The sequence below is a fragment of the Oncorhynchus nerka genome, linkage group LG13 (genome assembly GCF_034236695.1).
Source record: "Oncorhynchus nerka isolate Pitt River linkage group LG13, Oner_Uvic_2.0, whole genome shotgun sequence".
NCBI lineage: Eukaryota > Metazoa > Chordata > Actinopteri > Salmoniformes > Salmonidae > Oncorhynchus > Oncorhynchus nerka.
In genome coordinates this window covers 105,112,301-105,128,472 of record NC_088408.1, presented here as the reverse complement: position 1 = coordinate 105,128,472, position 16,172 = coordinate 105,112,301, and the positions used below count along the sequence as shown (strand labels likewise).

General features: G+C 44.6%; 1 protein-coding gene across 7 annotated transcripts in view; it reads left to right on the top strand.

Moving 5' to 3' along the window:
- smarca2 (SWI/SNF related, matrix associated, actin dependent regulator of chromatin, subfamily a, member 2) overlaps positions 1–16,172 on the top strand; it is a 182,105-nt gene that overhangs the window by 93,907 nt on the left and 72,026 nt on the right. For 5 of the 7 annotated variants that reach the window (XM_065026942.1, XM_065026946.1, XM_065026941.1 and 2 more), the window contains 11 exons: positions 176–242; positions 397–507; positions 2,024–2,266; positions 4,544–4,657; positions 4,738–4,845; positions 5,256–5,342; positions 8,452–8,498; positions 8,646–8,812; positions 12,284–12,447; positions 12,534–12,809; positions 14,430–14,456. In XM_065026942.1, coding sequence (XP_064883014.1) covers positions 176–242; positions 397–507; positions 2,024–2,266; positions 4,544–4,657; positions 4,738–4,845; positions 5,256–5,342; positions 8,452–8,498; positions 8,646–8,812; positions 12,284–12,447; positions 12,534–12,809; positions 14,430–14,456 — 1,411 coding nt within the window. The remainder of the gene's footprint in view (positions 1–175; positions 243–396; positions 508–2,023; positions 2,267–4,543; positions 4,658–4,737; positions 4,846–5,255; positions 5,343–8,451; positions 8,499–8,645; positions 8,813–12,283; positions 12,448–12,533; positions 12,810–14,429; positions 14,457–16,172) is intronic. The other 2 variants (XM_065026943.1, XM_065026945.1) reach the window with 2 other exon arrangements.

Sequence of the window (16,172 nt, the reverse complement as noted above, 5' to 3'; positions counted from 1 at the left end):
CTAGTAGAGAGTAGACGAGTCAGTCCTCAGCACCGTTGGATTCCCCTCATGTAAAACAACAGAACTAGTAGAGCGTAGACGAGTCAGTCCTCAGCACCGTTGGATTAACCTCATGTAAAACATGAGCTAAGTTGTTCCTACATTTCAGAGTGTCTCTGATCTCTCTGTCCTCCAGGACTCTGTCCAACTGGGTCTATGAGCTGGATAAATGGTCTCCGTCCGTTGTGAAGATTTCCTACAAGGTGAGAGTCATCATTTTCCTTTTCATCAGTCTTTTTTCTTCCCCTCCACGGGTAGCGTACTCTGGGTGCATCCCAAGAATATCTCCTTTCACCTGAAGTGTGCACTCGTTCATTAGCCTATGTCTTCTGTCTGTCTGACTCTCCTGTGTTACAGGGGACCCCTGCTATGAGACGAGGCCTGGTGGCTCAGCTCCGCAGTGGGAAGTTCAATGTCCTCCTCACCACCTACGAGTACATAATTAAGGACAAACAGATCCTGGCCAAGGTATCCATTCCTTCTTCCCCTCACACCCCTCCTTCCTTCACTTTCCTCTCTCCCTCCCCCTAAGGTAGGACAGAAATACTCCCCTCCTCCCTAACCCTCTACATGTGACTCTACAGCAGGGTCAGGTCCTCCTCCTCCTCCCTAACCCTCTACATGTGACTCTACAGCAGGGTCAGGTCCTCCTCCTTCTCCCTAACCCTCTACATGTGACTCTACAGCAGGGTCAGGTCCTCCTCCTCCTCCCTAACCCTCTACATGTGACTCTACAGCAGGGTCAGGTCCTCCTCCTCCTCCCTAACCCTCTACATGTGACTCTACAGCAGGGTCAGGTCCTCCTCCTCCTCCCTAACCCTCTACATGTGACTCTACAGCAGGGTCAGGTCCTCCTCCTCCTCCCTAACCCTCTACATGTGACTCTACAGCAGGGTCAGGTCCTCCTCCTCCTCCCTAACCCTCTACATGTGACTCTACAGCAGGGTCAGGTCCTCCTCCTTCTCCCTAACCCTCTACATGTGACTCTACAGCAGGGTCAGGTCCTCCTCCTCCTCCCTAACCCTCTACATGTGACTCTACAGCAGGGTCAGGTCCTCCTCCTCCTCCCTAACCCTCTACATGTGACTCTACAGCAGGGTCAGGTCCTCCTCCTCCTCCCTAACCCTCTACATGTGACTCTACAGCAGGGTCAGGTCCTCCTCCTCCTCCCTAACCCTCTACATGTGACTCTACAGCAGGGTCAGGTCCTCCTCCTCCCCCCTAACCCTCTACATGTGGCTCTACAGCAGGGTCAGGTCCTCCTCCTCCTCCCTAACCCTCTACATGTGACTCTACAGCAGGGTCAGGTCCTCCTCCTCCTCCCTAACCCTCTACATGTGACTCTACAGCAGGGTCAGGTCCTCCTCCTCCTCCCTAACCCTCTACATGTGACTCTACAGCAGGGTCAGGTCCTCCTCCTCCCTAAACCTCTACATGTTACTCTACAGCAGGGTCAGGTCCTCCTCCTCCCTAACCCTCTACATGTGACTCTACAGCAGGGTCAGGTCCTCCTCCTCCCTAACCCTCTACATGTTACTCTACAGCAGGGTCAGGTCCTCCTCCTCCCTAACCCTCTACATGTGACTCTACAGCAGGGTCAGGTCCTCCTCCTCCTCCCTAACCCTCTACATGTGACTCTACAGCAGGGTCAGGTCCTCCTCCTCCCTAACCCTCTACATGTTACTCTACAGCAGGGTCAGGTCCTCCTCCTCCCTAACCCTCTACATGTGACTCTACAGCAGGGTCAGGTCCTCCTCCTCCTCCCTAACCCTCTACATGTGACTCTACAGCAGGGTCAGGTCCTCCTCCCTAACCCTCTACATGTGACTCTACAGCAGGGTCAGGTCCTCCTCCTCCTCCCTAACCCTCTACATGTGACTCTACAGCAGGGTCAGGTCCTCCTCCTCCTCCCTAACCCTCTACATGTGACTCTACAGCAGGGTCAGGTCCTCCTCCTCCCTAACACACCATCCCCACTCCCCAGATCCGGTGGAAATACATGATTGTTGATGAGGGCCACCGTATGAAGAACCACCATTGTAAGCTGACCCAGGTGTTGAATACCCATTACGTAGCCCCACGGCGCCTCCTCCTGACGGGCACGCCACTGCAGAACAAGCTCCCTGAGCTCTGGGCCCTGCTCAACTTCCTGCTGCCGACCATCTTCAAGTCCTGCAACACTTTCGAGCAGTGGTTCAATGCCCCCTTTGCCATGACCGGGGAGAGGGTGAGTGTCAAATGCATATCTAATTTACAAGGTCAAGTTAGGTGACAAACACGGTCCAAAACATACATAAAAATGCATCAATATCCTAGCCAGATAGGGTAAGGGTTATATCCTAGCCAGATAGGGTTATATCCTAGCCAGATAGGGTTATATCCTAGCCAGATAGGGTTAGGGTAAAGGTTATATCCTAGCCAGATAGGGTTAGGGTAAGGGTTATATCCTAGCCAGATAGGGTAAGGGTTATATCCTAGCCAGATAGGGTTATATCCTAGCCAGATAGGGTTAGGGTAAAGGTTATATCCTAGCCAGATAGGGTTATATCCTAGCCAGATAGGGTTAGGGTAAAGGTTATATCCTAGCCAGATAGGGTTAGGGTAAGGGTTATATCCTAGCCAGATAGGGTAAGGGTTATATCCTAGCCAGATAGGGTTATATCCTAGCCAGATAGGGTTAGGGTAAAGGTTATATCCTAGCCAGATAGGGTTAGGGTAAAGGTTATATCCTAGCCAGATTGGGTAAAGGTTATATCCTAGCCAGATAGGGTAAAGGTTATATCCTAGCCAGTTAGGGTAAAGGTTATATCCTAGCCAGATAGGGTTAGGGTAAGGGTTATATCCTAGCCAGATAGGGTAAGGGTTATATCCTATCCAGATAGGGTAAAGGTTATATCCTAGCCAGATAGGGTTATATCCTAGACAGATAGGGTAAAGGTTATATCCTAACCAGATAGGGTAAAGGTTATATCCTAGCCAGATAGGGTTAGGGTAAAGGTTATATCCTAGCCAGATAGGGTTAGGGTAAAGGTTATATCCTAGCCAGATAGGGTAAAGGTTATATCCTAGCCAGATAGGGTAAAGGTTATATCCTAGCCAGATAGGGTAAAGGTTATATCCTAGCCAGATAGGGTAAAGGTTATATCCTAGCCAGATAGGGTTATATCCTAGACAGATAGGGTAAAGGTTATATCCTAACCAGATAGGGTAAAGGTTATATCCTAGCCAGATAGGGTTAGGGTAAAGGTTATATCCTAGCCAGATAGGGTTAGGGTAAAGGTTATATCCTAGCCAGATAGGGTAAAGGTTATATCCTAGCCAGATGGGGTAAAGGTTATATCCTAGCCAGATAGGGTAAAGGTTATATCCTAGCCAGATAGGGTAAAGGTTATATCCTAGCCAGATAGGGTTAGGGTAAAGGTTATATCCTAGCCAGATAGGGTAAAGGTTATATCCTAGCCAGATAGGGTAAAGGTTATATCCTAGCCAGATAGGGTAAAGGTTATATCCTAGCCAGATAGGGTAAAGGTTATATCCTATCCATGTCTATAGATAATAATATGTGAATAGTGATCACCATGTGAATAACTCTATAGATAATATGTGAATAGTGATCACCATGTGAAATGCTCTATATCTAAATACATTGTTTCTCTATGCTCCTCTTTTGAAATACCCTAGTAACTACACTAGAGTAACTACACTAGTAACTACCCTAGTAACTACACTAGAGTAACTACACTAGAGTAACTACACTAGTAACTACACTAGTAACTACACTAGTAACTACACTAGAGTACCTACACTAGTAACTACACTAGTAACTACACCAGTAACTACACTAGTAGCTACACTAGAGTAACTACACTAGAGTAACTACACTAGAGTAACTACACTAGTAACTACACTAGAGTAACTACACTAGTAAATACACTAGAGTAACTACACTAGTAACTACACTAGAGTAACTACACTAGTAACTACACTTGAGTAACTACACTAGAGTGAGTAACTACACTAGAGTAACTACACTAGTAACTACACTAGTAACTACTAGAGTAACTACACTAGAGTAACTACACTAGTAACTACCCTAGTAACTACCCGAGTAACTACACTAGAGTAACTACACAAGTAACTACACTAGTAACTACACTAGTAACTACACTAGAGTAACTACACTAGAGTAACTACACAAGTAACAACTACACAAGTAACTACACTAGTACCTACACTAGTACCTACACTAGTATCTACACTAGTAACTACACTAGTAACTACCCTAGTAACTACACTAGAGTAACTACACTGGAGTAACTACGAGTAAATGCACTATAGTAACTACACTAGTAACTACCCTAGTAACTACACTAGAGTAACTACACTGGAGTAACTACGAGTAAATGCACTAGAGTAACTACACTAGTAACTACACTATAGTAACTACACTAGTAACTAGCTTGTTAGTAGATTAAGTTAATGGAGGACCCTGATTGATCCCCAGGTGGACTTGAATGAGGAAGAGACGATCCTGATTATCCGCCGTCTCCACAAGGTGCTCCGCCCCTTCCTGCTCAGACGACTCAAGAAGGAGGTGGAGTCCCAGCTTCCAGAGAAGGTGAGAGGGCTTATACTATAGAAACGTTACAGTATGTAAACCACAGATACTTGGTACTGAATGATACTTTGATGTTGTAGGTGGAGTATGTCATCAAATGTGATATGTCGGCCATCCAGAGGGTTCTGTACCGTCACATGCAGGGCAGAGGAATCCTCCTCACCGATGGATCAGAGAAAGACAAGAAGGTAGGAAGAGCCTGTTAACTCATTTTGTGACGGTCAGTTCTCTTTCTAACTATTGACCCTGATCAAGCAGCTCAGATATGTGACGTTGTTATTGTGGTCCTCAGGGTAGAGGAGCGAAGACCCTGATGAGCTCAGATATGTGATGTTGTTATTGTGGTCCTCAGGGTAAAGGAGGAGCGAAGACCCTGATGAGCTCAGATATGTGACATTGTTATTGTGGTCCTCAGGGTAAAGGAGGAGCGAAGACCCTGATGAGCTCAGATATGTGATGTTGTTATTGTGGTCCTCAGGCTAGAGGAGCGAAGACCCTGATGAGCTCAGATATGTGATGTTGTTATTGTGGTCCTCAGGGTAGAGGAGCGAAGACCCTGATGAGCTCAGATATGTGACATTGTTATTGTGGTCCTCAGGGTAAAGGAGGAGCGAAGACCCTGATGAACACCATCATGCAGCTGAAGAAGATCTGCAACCACCCCTACATGTTCCCACACATTGAGGTACGTTACATGTTCCCACACATTGAGGTACGTTACATGTTCCCACACATTGAGGTACGTTACATGTTCCCACACATTGAGGTACGTTAGTTCTAGAACCACCCCTACATGTTCCCACACATTGAGGTACGTTAGTTCTAGAACCACCCCTACATGTTCCCTCACATTGAGGTATGTTAGTTCTAGAACCACCCCTACATGTTCCCACACATTGAGGTACGTTACATGTTCCCACACATTGAGGTACGTTACATGTTTCCTCACATTGAGGTACGTTAGTTCTAGAACCACCCCTACATGTTCCCTCACATTGAGGTATGTTAATGTTCCCACACATTGAGGTACGTTACATGTTCCCACACATTGAGGTACGTTACATGTTCCCACACATTGAGGTACGTTACATGTTCCCACACATTGAGGTACGTTAGTTCTAGAACCACCCCTACATGTTCCCACACATTGAGGTACGTTAGTTCTAGAACCACCCCTACATGTTCCCTCACATTGAGGTATGTTAGTTCTAGAACCACCCCTACATGTTCCCACACATTGAGGTACGTTACATGTTCCCACACATTGAGGTACGTTACATGTTTCCTCACATTGAGGTACGTTAGTTCTAGAACCACCCCTACATGTTCCCTCACATTGAGGTATGTTAATGTTCCCACACATTGAGGTACGTTACATGTTCCCACACATTGAGGTACGTTACATGTTCCCACACATTGAGGTACGTTACATGTTCCCACACATTGAGGTACGTTACATGTTTCCTCACATTGAGGTATGTTAGTTCTAGAACCACCCCTACATGTTCCCACACATTGAGGTACATTACATGTTCTCACACATTGAGGTACGTTACATTTCCTCACATTGAGGTATGTTAGTCCTAGAACCACCCCTACATGTTCCCTCACATTGAGGTATGTTAGATCTAGAACCACTCCTACGTGTTCCAGCACATTGAGGGATGTTAGATCTAGAACCACTCCTACATGTTCCACTACATTAAGGTACATTAGATCTAGAACCACTCCTACATGTTCCACTACATTAAGGTACATTAGATCTAGAACCACTCCTACATGTTCCACTACATTAAGGTACATTAGATCTAGAACCACTCCTACATGTTCCACTACATTAAGGTATGTTAGATCTAGAACCACTCCTACGTGTTCCAGCACTTTGAGGTATGTTAGATCTAGAACCACTCCTACATGTTCCAGCACATTGAGGTATGTTAGATCTAGAACCACTCCTACATGTTCCAATATAGAGGTACATTGGATCTAGAACCACTCCTACATGTTCCACTACATTAAGGTATGTTAGATCTAGAACCACTCCTACGTGTTCCAGCACTTTGAGGTATGTTAGATCTAGAACCACTCCTACATGTTCCAGCACATTGAGGTATGTTAGATCTAGAACCACTCCTACATGTTCCAATATAGAGGTACATTGGATCTAGAACCACTCCTACATGTTCCAATGTAGAGATATGTTACAATGTTCCAACACATTGAGGAACGCTAGCTTACATGCCGTAACACCCCTGATTCAAGTTACCAACGAATCAGTGTTCTGCTATGTCTAGACTTCACAGTTACTGCAGTTTTTGTATTCTGAATATGGAGTTCTGGTCATGGAGTTCTGGTCATGGAGTTCTGGTCATGGAATCCTGGTCATGGAGTTCTGGTCATGGAATTCTGGTCATGGAATTCTGGTCATGGAATTCTGGTCATGGAGTTCTGGTCATGGAGTTCTGGTCATGGAGTTCTGGTCATGAGGTTCTGGTCATGGAATTCTGGTCATGGAATTCTGGTCATGGAGTTCTGGTCATGGAGTTCTGGTCATGGAGTTCTGGTCATGGAATTCTGGTCATGGAATTCTGGTCATGGAGTTCTGGTCACGAGGTTCTGGTCATGGAGTTCTGGTCATGGAATTCTGGTCATGGAGTTCTGGTCATGGAGTTCTGGTCATGAGGTTCTGGTCATGGAGTTCTGGTCATGGAGTTCTGGTCATGAGGTTCTGGTCATGGAGTTCTGGTCATGGAGTTCTGGTCATGGAGTTCTGGTCATGGAGTTCTAAACGCATCATGCGTCTACAGCTATTTAAATGTGTCCACATTGAATCCGGATTCCCTTTTCCTGCGTTATATTAAATTGTCAGTATGCATCCTGCAAACTGTGGAATAGGCAAAATATGATAACACAGCAACAACTTCATGGCAGTAGCTAACTAGCAAGCTAACCTATGTAGTTAGCCAGCAAGCTAGCAGACACAGTTAAAGTGATTGCAAACAGGTTACCTACCATAACTCTAGCCAAACAAAAAAAAGCTAGCTGGCTAGCATTTATGAGGCCATCAAACATATTCCTCACACGCTAGGAATGTATTTCCTCTCAACGTTATTATGAAAAGGTGCCTCTCTGTCTCAAAGTTCAGGTTTTCTGAAGGCTGGTGGGCAGAGTGCTGATGACTTTGCCCACTGTATGCACTTTCCGTAGCCTGATTATGCTGAGGAGAAATCCGCACACAGTGAGAAGTAGCAGAAGTTTCATGTAAGTGTCAAGCTTAGACACGGCCTTCAACACAGACATATAAGATGAATCAGCAGTGTTACTGCTTTTTCTGGAGCATAAACCTGAACCCACAGTCTGGCAGGGTAAGACTTGCCTGGAGGGTAGACGTCTGTCTGGCAGGGTAAGACTAGCCTGGAGGGTAGACGTCTGTCTGGCAGGGTAAGACTAGCCTGGAGGGTAGACGTCTGTCTGGCAGGGTAAGACTAGCCACCCCAGGCCTGTCTGAGATGTGACACTCAGCCACAGCCCACCATCATGCTCTTGTTTTATTGTCTCTGCAGTGAAACCTTTAATGAGTTGTTTACTAGAAGAGTTAATTGGTCCCAGACTGCATGCAGATGTTTCACTTGTGTCTGTTTTAATTCACACAATTCAATCTACAATATTTACTTAGTGGAGTTAGGATTTGTTATCTGATAACTATCTAGATGTGCCAGCTAATCACAAATAAACTCTAAGAAAATAGATTTTTAATTCAATTCTGATTTTCCACTATCTGTCTTGTCTCACAGGAGTCCTTTGCTGAGCACTTAGGCTTCCCGAACGGCGTTATAAGCGGGTAAGATATTAAGATACTCAACATTGCCCATTCAGTTATTAAACAAAACATGAATTTCCTTCAAAATCCGAACGCTAAACACCCCAGACAACACTTTTCCCTTCTGGGACCAGACGGTTATTTATTCTCCTTGCCCCTCCACCCCAGACACGAGCTGTACCGTGCATCGGGGAAGTTTGAGCTGCTGGATCGGATCCTTCCCAAGCTGCATGTCACCAACCACAGAGTTCTGCTGTTCTGTCAGATGACATCACTCATGACCATCATGGAGGACTACTTTGCTTACCGCAATTTCCTCTACTTGCGCCTCGACGGTATGTATCTCTGACCCTAACCATACCTCAATTTCCCCTACTTCAAGTCAAATCAAAGTTTATTTGTCACGTGCGCTGAACCAATAGTGCAAAAAAGGTATTAGGTGAACAATAGGTAGGTAAAGAAATAAAACAGTAAAAAGACAGGCTATATACAGTAGAGAGGCAAAATACAGTAGAGAGGCTATATAGGGTAGAGAGGCTATATAGGGTAGAGAGGCTATATAGGGTAGAGAGGCTATATAGGGTAGAGAGGCTATATAGGGTAGAGAGGCTATATAGGGTAGAGAGGCTATATAGGGTAGAGAGGCTATATAGGGTAGAGAGGCTATATAGGGTAGAGAGGCTATATAGGGTAGAGAGGCTATATACAGTAGAGAGGCTATATAGGGTAGAGAGGCTATATACAGTAGAGAGGCTATATACAGTAGAGAGGCTATATAGGGTAGAGAGGCTATATAGGGTAGAGAGGCTATATAGGGTAGAGGCTATATAGGGTAGAGGCTATATACAGTAGAGAGGCTATATACAGTAGAGGGGCTATATACAGTAGAGAGGCTATATAGGGTAGAGAGGCTATATAGGGTAGAGAGGCTATATACAGTAGAGGCTATATATGGTAGAGAGGCTATATAGGGTAGAGAGGCTATATAGGGTAGAGAGGCTATATAGGGTAGAGAGGCTATATACAGTAGAGAGGCTATATACAGTAGAGGCTATATAGGGTAGAGAGGCTATATAGGGTAGAGAGGCTATATACAGTAGAGGCTATATACAGTAGAGAGGCTATATACAGTAGAGAGGCTATATACAGTAGAGGGGCTATATACAGTAGAGGGGCTATATACAGTAGAGGGGCTATATACAGTAGAGGGGCTATATACAGTAGAGAGGCTATATACAGTAGAGGGGCTATATACAGTAGAGGGGCTATAGGGCTATATACAGTAGAGGGGCTATATACAGTAGAGGGGCTATATACAGTAGAGGGGCTATATACAGTAGAGGGGCTATATACAGTAGGGGCTATATACAGTAGAGAGGCTATAAAAGTAGCGAGGCTATATACAGTAGAGGCTATATACAGACACCGGTTAGTCAGACTGATTGAGGTAGTATGTACATGTAGATATGGTTAAAGTGACTATGCATATATGATGAATAGAGAGTAGCAGTAGCGTAAAAAGAGGGGGGGGGGACACAATGCAAATAGTCCGGGTAGCCAATTGATTACCTGTTCAGGAGTCTTATTGCTTGGGGGTAAAAACTGTTGAGAAGCCTTTTTGTCCAAGACTTGGCACTCCGGTACCGCTTGCCATGCGGTAGCAGAGAGAACAGTCTATGACTGGGGTGGCTGGGGTCTTTCACAATTTTTAGGGCCTTCCTCTGACACCGCCTGGTGTAGAGGTCCTGGATAGCAGGAGGCTTGGCCCCAGTGATGTACTGGGCAGTACGCAATACCCTCTGTAGTGCCTTGCGGTCAAAAGGCCAAGCAGTTGCCGTACCAGGCAGTGATGCAACCAGTCAGTCTCGATGTTGCAGCTGTAGAACCTTTTGAGGATCTCAGGACCCATGCCAAATCTTTTTAGTTTCTTGAGGGGGAATAGCCTTTGTCGTGCCCTCTTCACGACTGTCTTGGTGTGTGTGTGTACCATTCTAGTTTGTTGTTGATGTGGACACCAATGAACTTGAAGCTCTCAACCTGCTCCACTACAGCCCTGTCGATGTGAATGGGGGCGTGCTCGGTCCTCTTTTTCCTCTAGTCCACAATCATCTCCTTAGTACTGATCACGTTGAGGGAGAGGTTGTATTCTGGCTCCACCCGGCCAGGTCTCTGACCTCCTCCCTATAGATGGTCTCGTCGTTGTCGGTGATCAGGCCTACCACGGTTGTCGGCAAACTTAATGATGGTGTTGGAGTCGTGCCTGGCCATTCAGTTGTGGGTGAACAGGGAGTACAGGAGGGGACTGAGCATGCACCCCTGGGGAGCTCCAGTGTTGAGGCTCAACGTGCAGATGTGTTGTTACCTACCCTCACCACCAGGGGGCGGCCCGTCAGGAAGTCCCGGATGGGAGGTAGGTGTTTAGTCCCAGGATCCTTAGCTTAGTGATGAGCTTTGATGGCACTATGGTGTTGAACGCTGATCTGTAGTCAATGAATAGCATTCTCACATAAGTGTTCCTTTTGTCCATCTGTGGATCTGTTTGGGTGGTATGCAAATTGAGTGGGTCTAGGGTTTCTAGGATAATGGTGTTGATGTGAGCCATTACCAACCTTTCAAAGCACTTCATGGCTACGGATGTGAGTGCTACGGGTCTGTAATCATTCACGCACACAAGCCTAGTGCGTACAAAAACATGTATCACACAAACAATCTTACACGAAGAAATGATGGGGAACAGAGGAATAAATACATGTAGATTGATTAGGGAATGAAAACCAGGTGTGCAGGGAACAAGACAAAACAAATGGATACATGAAAAATGGAGCGGCGATGGCTAGAAAGCCGGTGACGTCAACCGCCGAACGCCACCCGAACAAGGAGAGGAGCCGACTTCGGCGGAAGCCGTGACAATCCGGCTCTTTGTCCTCTACCTGCGTCGCTTCCTCTTGCAAATAACGGGGATGTCAGCCCTGTCGGGTGTTTGGAGAATGTCCTGTGCTTATTACTTGTTGTAGATAAAAATCTTCGTCTAATCCGAGGTGAGTGATCGCTGTCCTGATATCCAGAAGTTATTTTCTTCCGTAAGATACGGTTGCAGAAACATTATGCACAAAATAAGTTACAAATATCGCAGAAAAAAAACACATAGTAGCACAATTGGTTGGGCGCCCGTAAAACTGCTGTAACGGCTTTCTTCCTGGGAAGGAGAGGACCAAAGCGCAGCGTGGTAAGTGTCCATGGTTATTAAATGACAGAAACTCAACATGAACACACTACAAAACCATAAACGTGGCAAAACCCGAAACAGTCCTATCTGGTGCCGAGAACACAAAGACAGGAAACAACCACCCACACATCCCAACACAAAACAGGCTACCTAAATATGGTTCCCAATCAGAGACAATGACTAACACCTGCCTCTGATTGAGAACCATATCAGGCCAAACATAGAAATAGACAAACTAGACACACAACATAGAATGCCCACCCAGTTCACGTCCTGACGAACACTAAAACAAGGAAAACACACAAGAACTATGGTCAGAACGTGACAACTGCTGCCCTTTCTTCCAGCGCCATTTTAGATTGACTTGCGCCTCGACTGTATGCATCTCTGACCCTAAACTTGAACCATACCTCGACTTCCACTACCTATGCCTATACGGTATGAAATTGTCTTAACTTTAACCTAATCCAAATGCAGCCTCCTTTACCTGCGCCTCAACAAAGTTTTCACCTGTTTTCATCAGTTTATGACAGGTGTATTGAAGTACAGTGCTTGTGGTATGTGTTGCTGTGTGTTGTAGGCACCACCAAGTCTGAGGACCGTGCGGCGCTGCTGAAGAAGTTCAATGAGAAAGGTTCCCAGTACTTTGTGTTCCTACTAAGCACCAGAGCCGGGGGACTGGGCCTCAACCTGCAGGCTGCGGACACTGTGGTCATCTTTGACTCTGACTGGAACCCTCACCAGGTACACACACACACACACACACACACACAAACATTCTAGTTACCCCTGGCTAACCCTGTAGTTTCTCTGTTCTGATTGGCTCCCAGGACCTCCAAGCCCAGGACAGGGCTCATCGTATTGGTCAGAAGAACGAGGTGCGTGTTCTGCGTCTGTGTACGGTCAACAGTGTGGAGGAGAAGATCCTAGCGGCTGCTAAGTACAAACTGAACGTGGACCAGAAGGTGATTCAAGCCGGGATGTTTGACCAGAAGTCCTCCAGCCACGAGAGGAGAGCCTTTTTACAGGCCATACTGGAAACAGAAGAGCAGAATGAGGTTGGTCACGGTGGCGTGGGAATAAAGATTAAATGCAGTGCCTTGCAGGTATGTTGGAGATGTTCACACATTCACCTAGATCCATGTAACACAACTGATCTAGAGGGTTGAGCCATGTAACACAACTGATCTAGAGGGTTGAGCCATGTAACACAACTGATCTAGAGGGTTGAGCCATGTAACACAACTGATCTAGAGGGTTGAGCCATGTAACACAACTGATCTAGAGGGTTGAGCCATGTAACACACCTGATCTAGTGAGGAACATAAAACCAAAGTGCCCAGATACAAAAACTATTCAACAATGTTAAAACTCACCTAGCCTCATTCAACCATGCTAAAACAACACCTAGCCTCGTTCAACCATGCTAAAACAACACCTAGACTCGTTCAACCATGCTAAAACTCACTTAGCCTCGTTCAACTCACTTAGCCTCGTTCAACCATGCTAAAACTCACTTAGCCTCGTTCAACCATGTTAAAACTCACTTAGCCTCGTTCAACCATGCTAAAACTCACTTAGCCTCGTTCAACCATGCTAAAACTCACTTAGCCACGTTCAACCATGCTAAAACTCACTTAGCCTCGTTCAACCATGCTAAAACAACACCTAGCCTCGTTCAACCATGCTAAAACAACACCTAGACTCGTTCAACCATGCTAAAACAACACCTAGCCTCGTTCAACCATGCTAAAACAACACCTAGCCTCATTCAACCATGCTAAAACTCACTTAGCCTCGTTCAACCATGCTAAAACAACACCTAGCCTCGTTCAACCATGCTAAAACAACACCTAGACTCGTTCAACCATGCTAAAACAACACCTAGCCTCGTTCAACCATGCTAAAACAACACCTAGACTCGTTCAACCATGCTAAAACTCACTTAGCCTCGTTCAACCATGCTAAAACTCACTTATCCTCGTTCAACCATGCTAAAACTCACTTAGCCTCGTTCAACCATGCTAAAACTCACTTAGCCTCGTTCAACCATGCTAAAACTCACTTAGCCACGTTCAACCATGCTAAAACTCACTTAGCCTCGTTCAACCATGCTAAAACTCACTTAGCCACGTTCAACCATGCTAAAACTCACTTAGCCTCGTTCAACAATGCTAAAACTCACTTAGCCTCGTTCAACCATGCTAAAACTCACTTAGCCTCGTTCAACCATGCTAAAACTCACTTAGCCACGTTCAACCATGCTAAAACTCACTTAGCCTCGTTCAACCATGCTAAAACTCACTTAGCCACGTTCAACCATGCTGAAACTCACTTAGCCTCGTTCAACCATGCTAAAACTCACTTAGCCACGTTCAACCATGCTGAAACTCACTTAGCCTCGTTCAACCATGCTAAAACTCACTTAGCCTCGTTCAACCATGCTGAAATGACTTATTCTCATTCAACCATGTTAAAACTCACATAGCCTCGTTCAACCATGCTAAAACTCACTGACAGTATATGGAAAACGTAGATGAATGAAACCAGTTAGTTTAGGTGAGATCAGTACTGAGGAAATTCCAAAGCACACAGAATGCATACTATACCATGTTATACTATTTGCATCTACAATGTGCAGCTTATGCTTGATCCATTATCCTCAACATAGCCACCTTATAATGTCAATGTTTCCTGTGTTCTTGTGTTTTTCCTTCTAAATGAAGGAGGAAGAGAAAAGTCAGGTGGCTATGGTAATTAACAACTGTTATTATCATCATATTGTAGCTATGGTAATTAACAACTGTTATTATCATCATATTGTAGCTATGGTAATTAACAACTGTTATTATCATCATATTGTAGCTATGGTAATTAACAACTGTTATTATCATCATATTGTAGCTATGGTAATTAACAACTGTTATTATCATCATATTGTAGCTATGGTAATTAACAACTGTTATTTTCATCATATTGTAGCTATGGTAATTAACAACTGTTATTATCATCATATTGTCATCTACGTTTTCCGGCGTAACATCAGCCTGTATGAGTGGCTGGCTGGCTGGCTGGCTGGCTGGCTGGCTGGCTGGCTGGATGGCTGGCCGGCTGGCTGGCTGGCTGGACAGGAATAGGAGTAGGTCGGCCCCAGAGGCTGATCTAGGATCAGTTTTATATATTTTATTAAGGTTCAGGTTAAAAAAGGGTTGTACTGGGGGAGGGTAAGCTGATCTTACTTAGACCAGTGCCCACAGCCAATTTCCATCTGGCTGGCTGACTACTGCATGGCTTTGTGAAGCCCAGTAGCCAATGCATGGAGGACGGATCGGTGTTAAATACGATACAATACAATACAGGTACAGCATACAATACAATACAGGTACACAATACAATACAAGTACAGCATACAATACAATACAGGTACAGCATACAATATACTACAGGTACACAATACAATACAGGTACAGCATACAATACAAGTACAGGTACAGCATACAATATACTACAGGTACACAATACAATACAAGTACAGGTACAGCATACAATACACTACAGGTACACAATACAATACAGGTACAGCATACAATACAATACAGGTACAACAACTGTTATTATCATCAATACAGGTACAGCATACAATGTTATTACTACAGGTACACAATAAGTGGCTACAGGTACAGCATACAATACACTACAGGTACACAATACAATACAGGTACAGCATAACATATACTACAGGTACACAATACAAGTACAACATACCATACAATACAGGTACAGCATACAATATACTACAGGTACACAATACAGGTACAGCATACCACACAATACAGGTACAGCATACAATATACTACAGGTACACAATACAATACAGGTACAGCATACCATACAATAAAGGTACACAATACAATATACTACAGGTACAGCATACAATACAATAAAGGTACACAATACAATATACTACAGGTACAGCATACAATACAATACAGGTACACAATACAATACAGGTACAGCATACAATACAAGTACAGCATACCATACAGGTACAACATACAATATACTACAGGTATACAATACAGGTACAGCATACCATACAATAAAGGTACACAATACAATACAATACAGGTACAGCATACAATATACTACAGCTACAGCATACAATACACTACAGGTACAGCATACAATACAAGTACAGCATACCATACAGGTACAACATACAATATACTACAGGTATACAATACAGGTACAGCATACCATACAATAAAGGTACACAATACAATATACTACAGGTACAGCATACAATACAAGTACAGCATACCATACAGGTACAACATACAATATACTACAGGTATACAATACAGGTACAGCATACAATACAAGTACAGCATACCATACAATACAGGTACAGCATACAATATACTACAGGTACAGCATACAATATACTACATGTACACAATACAATACAA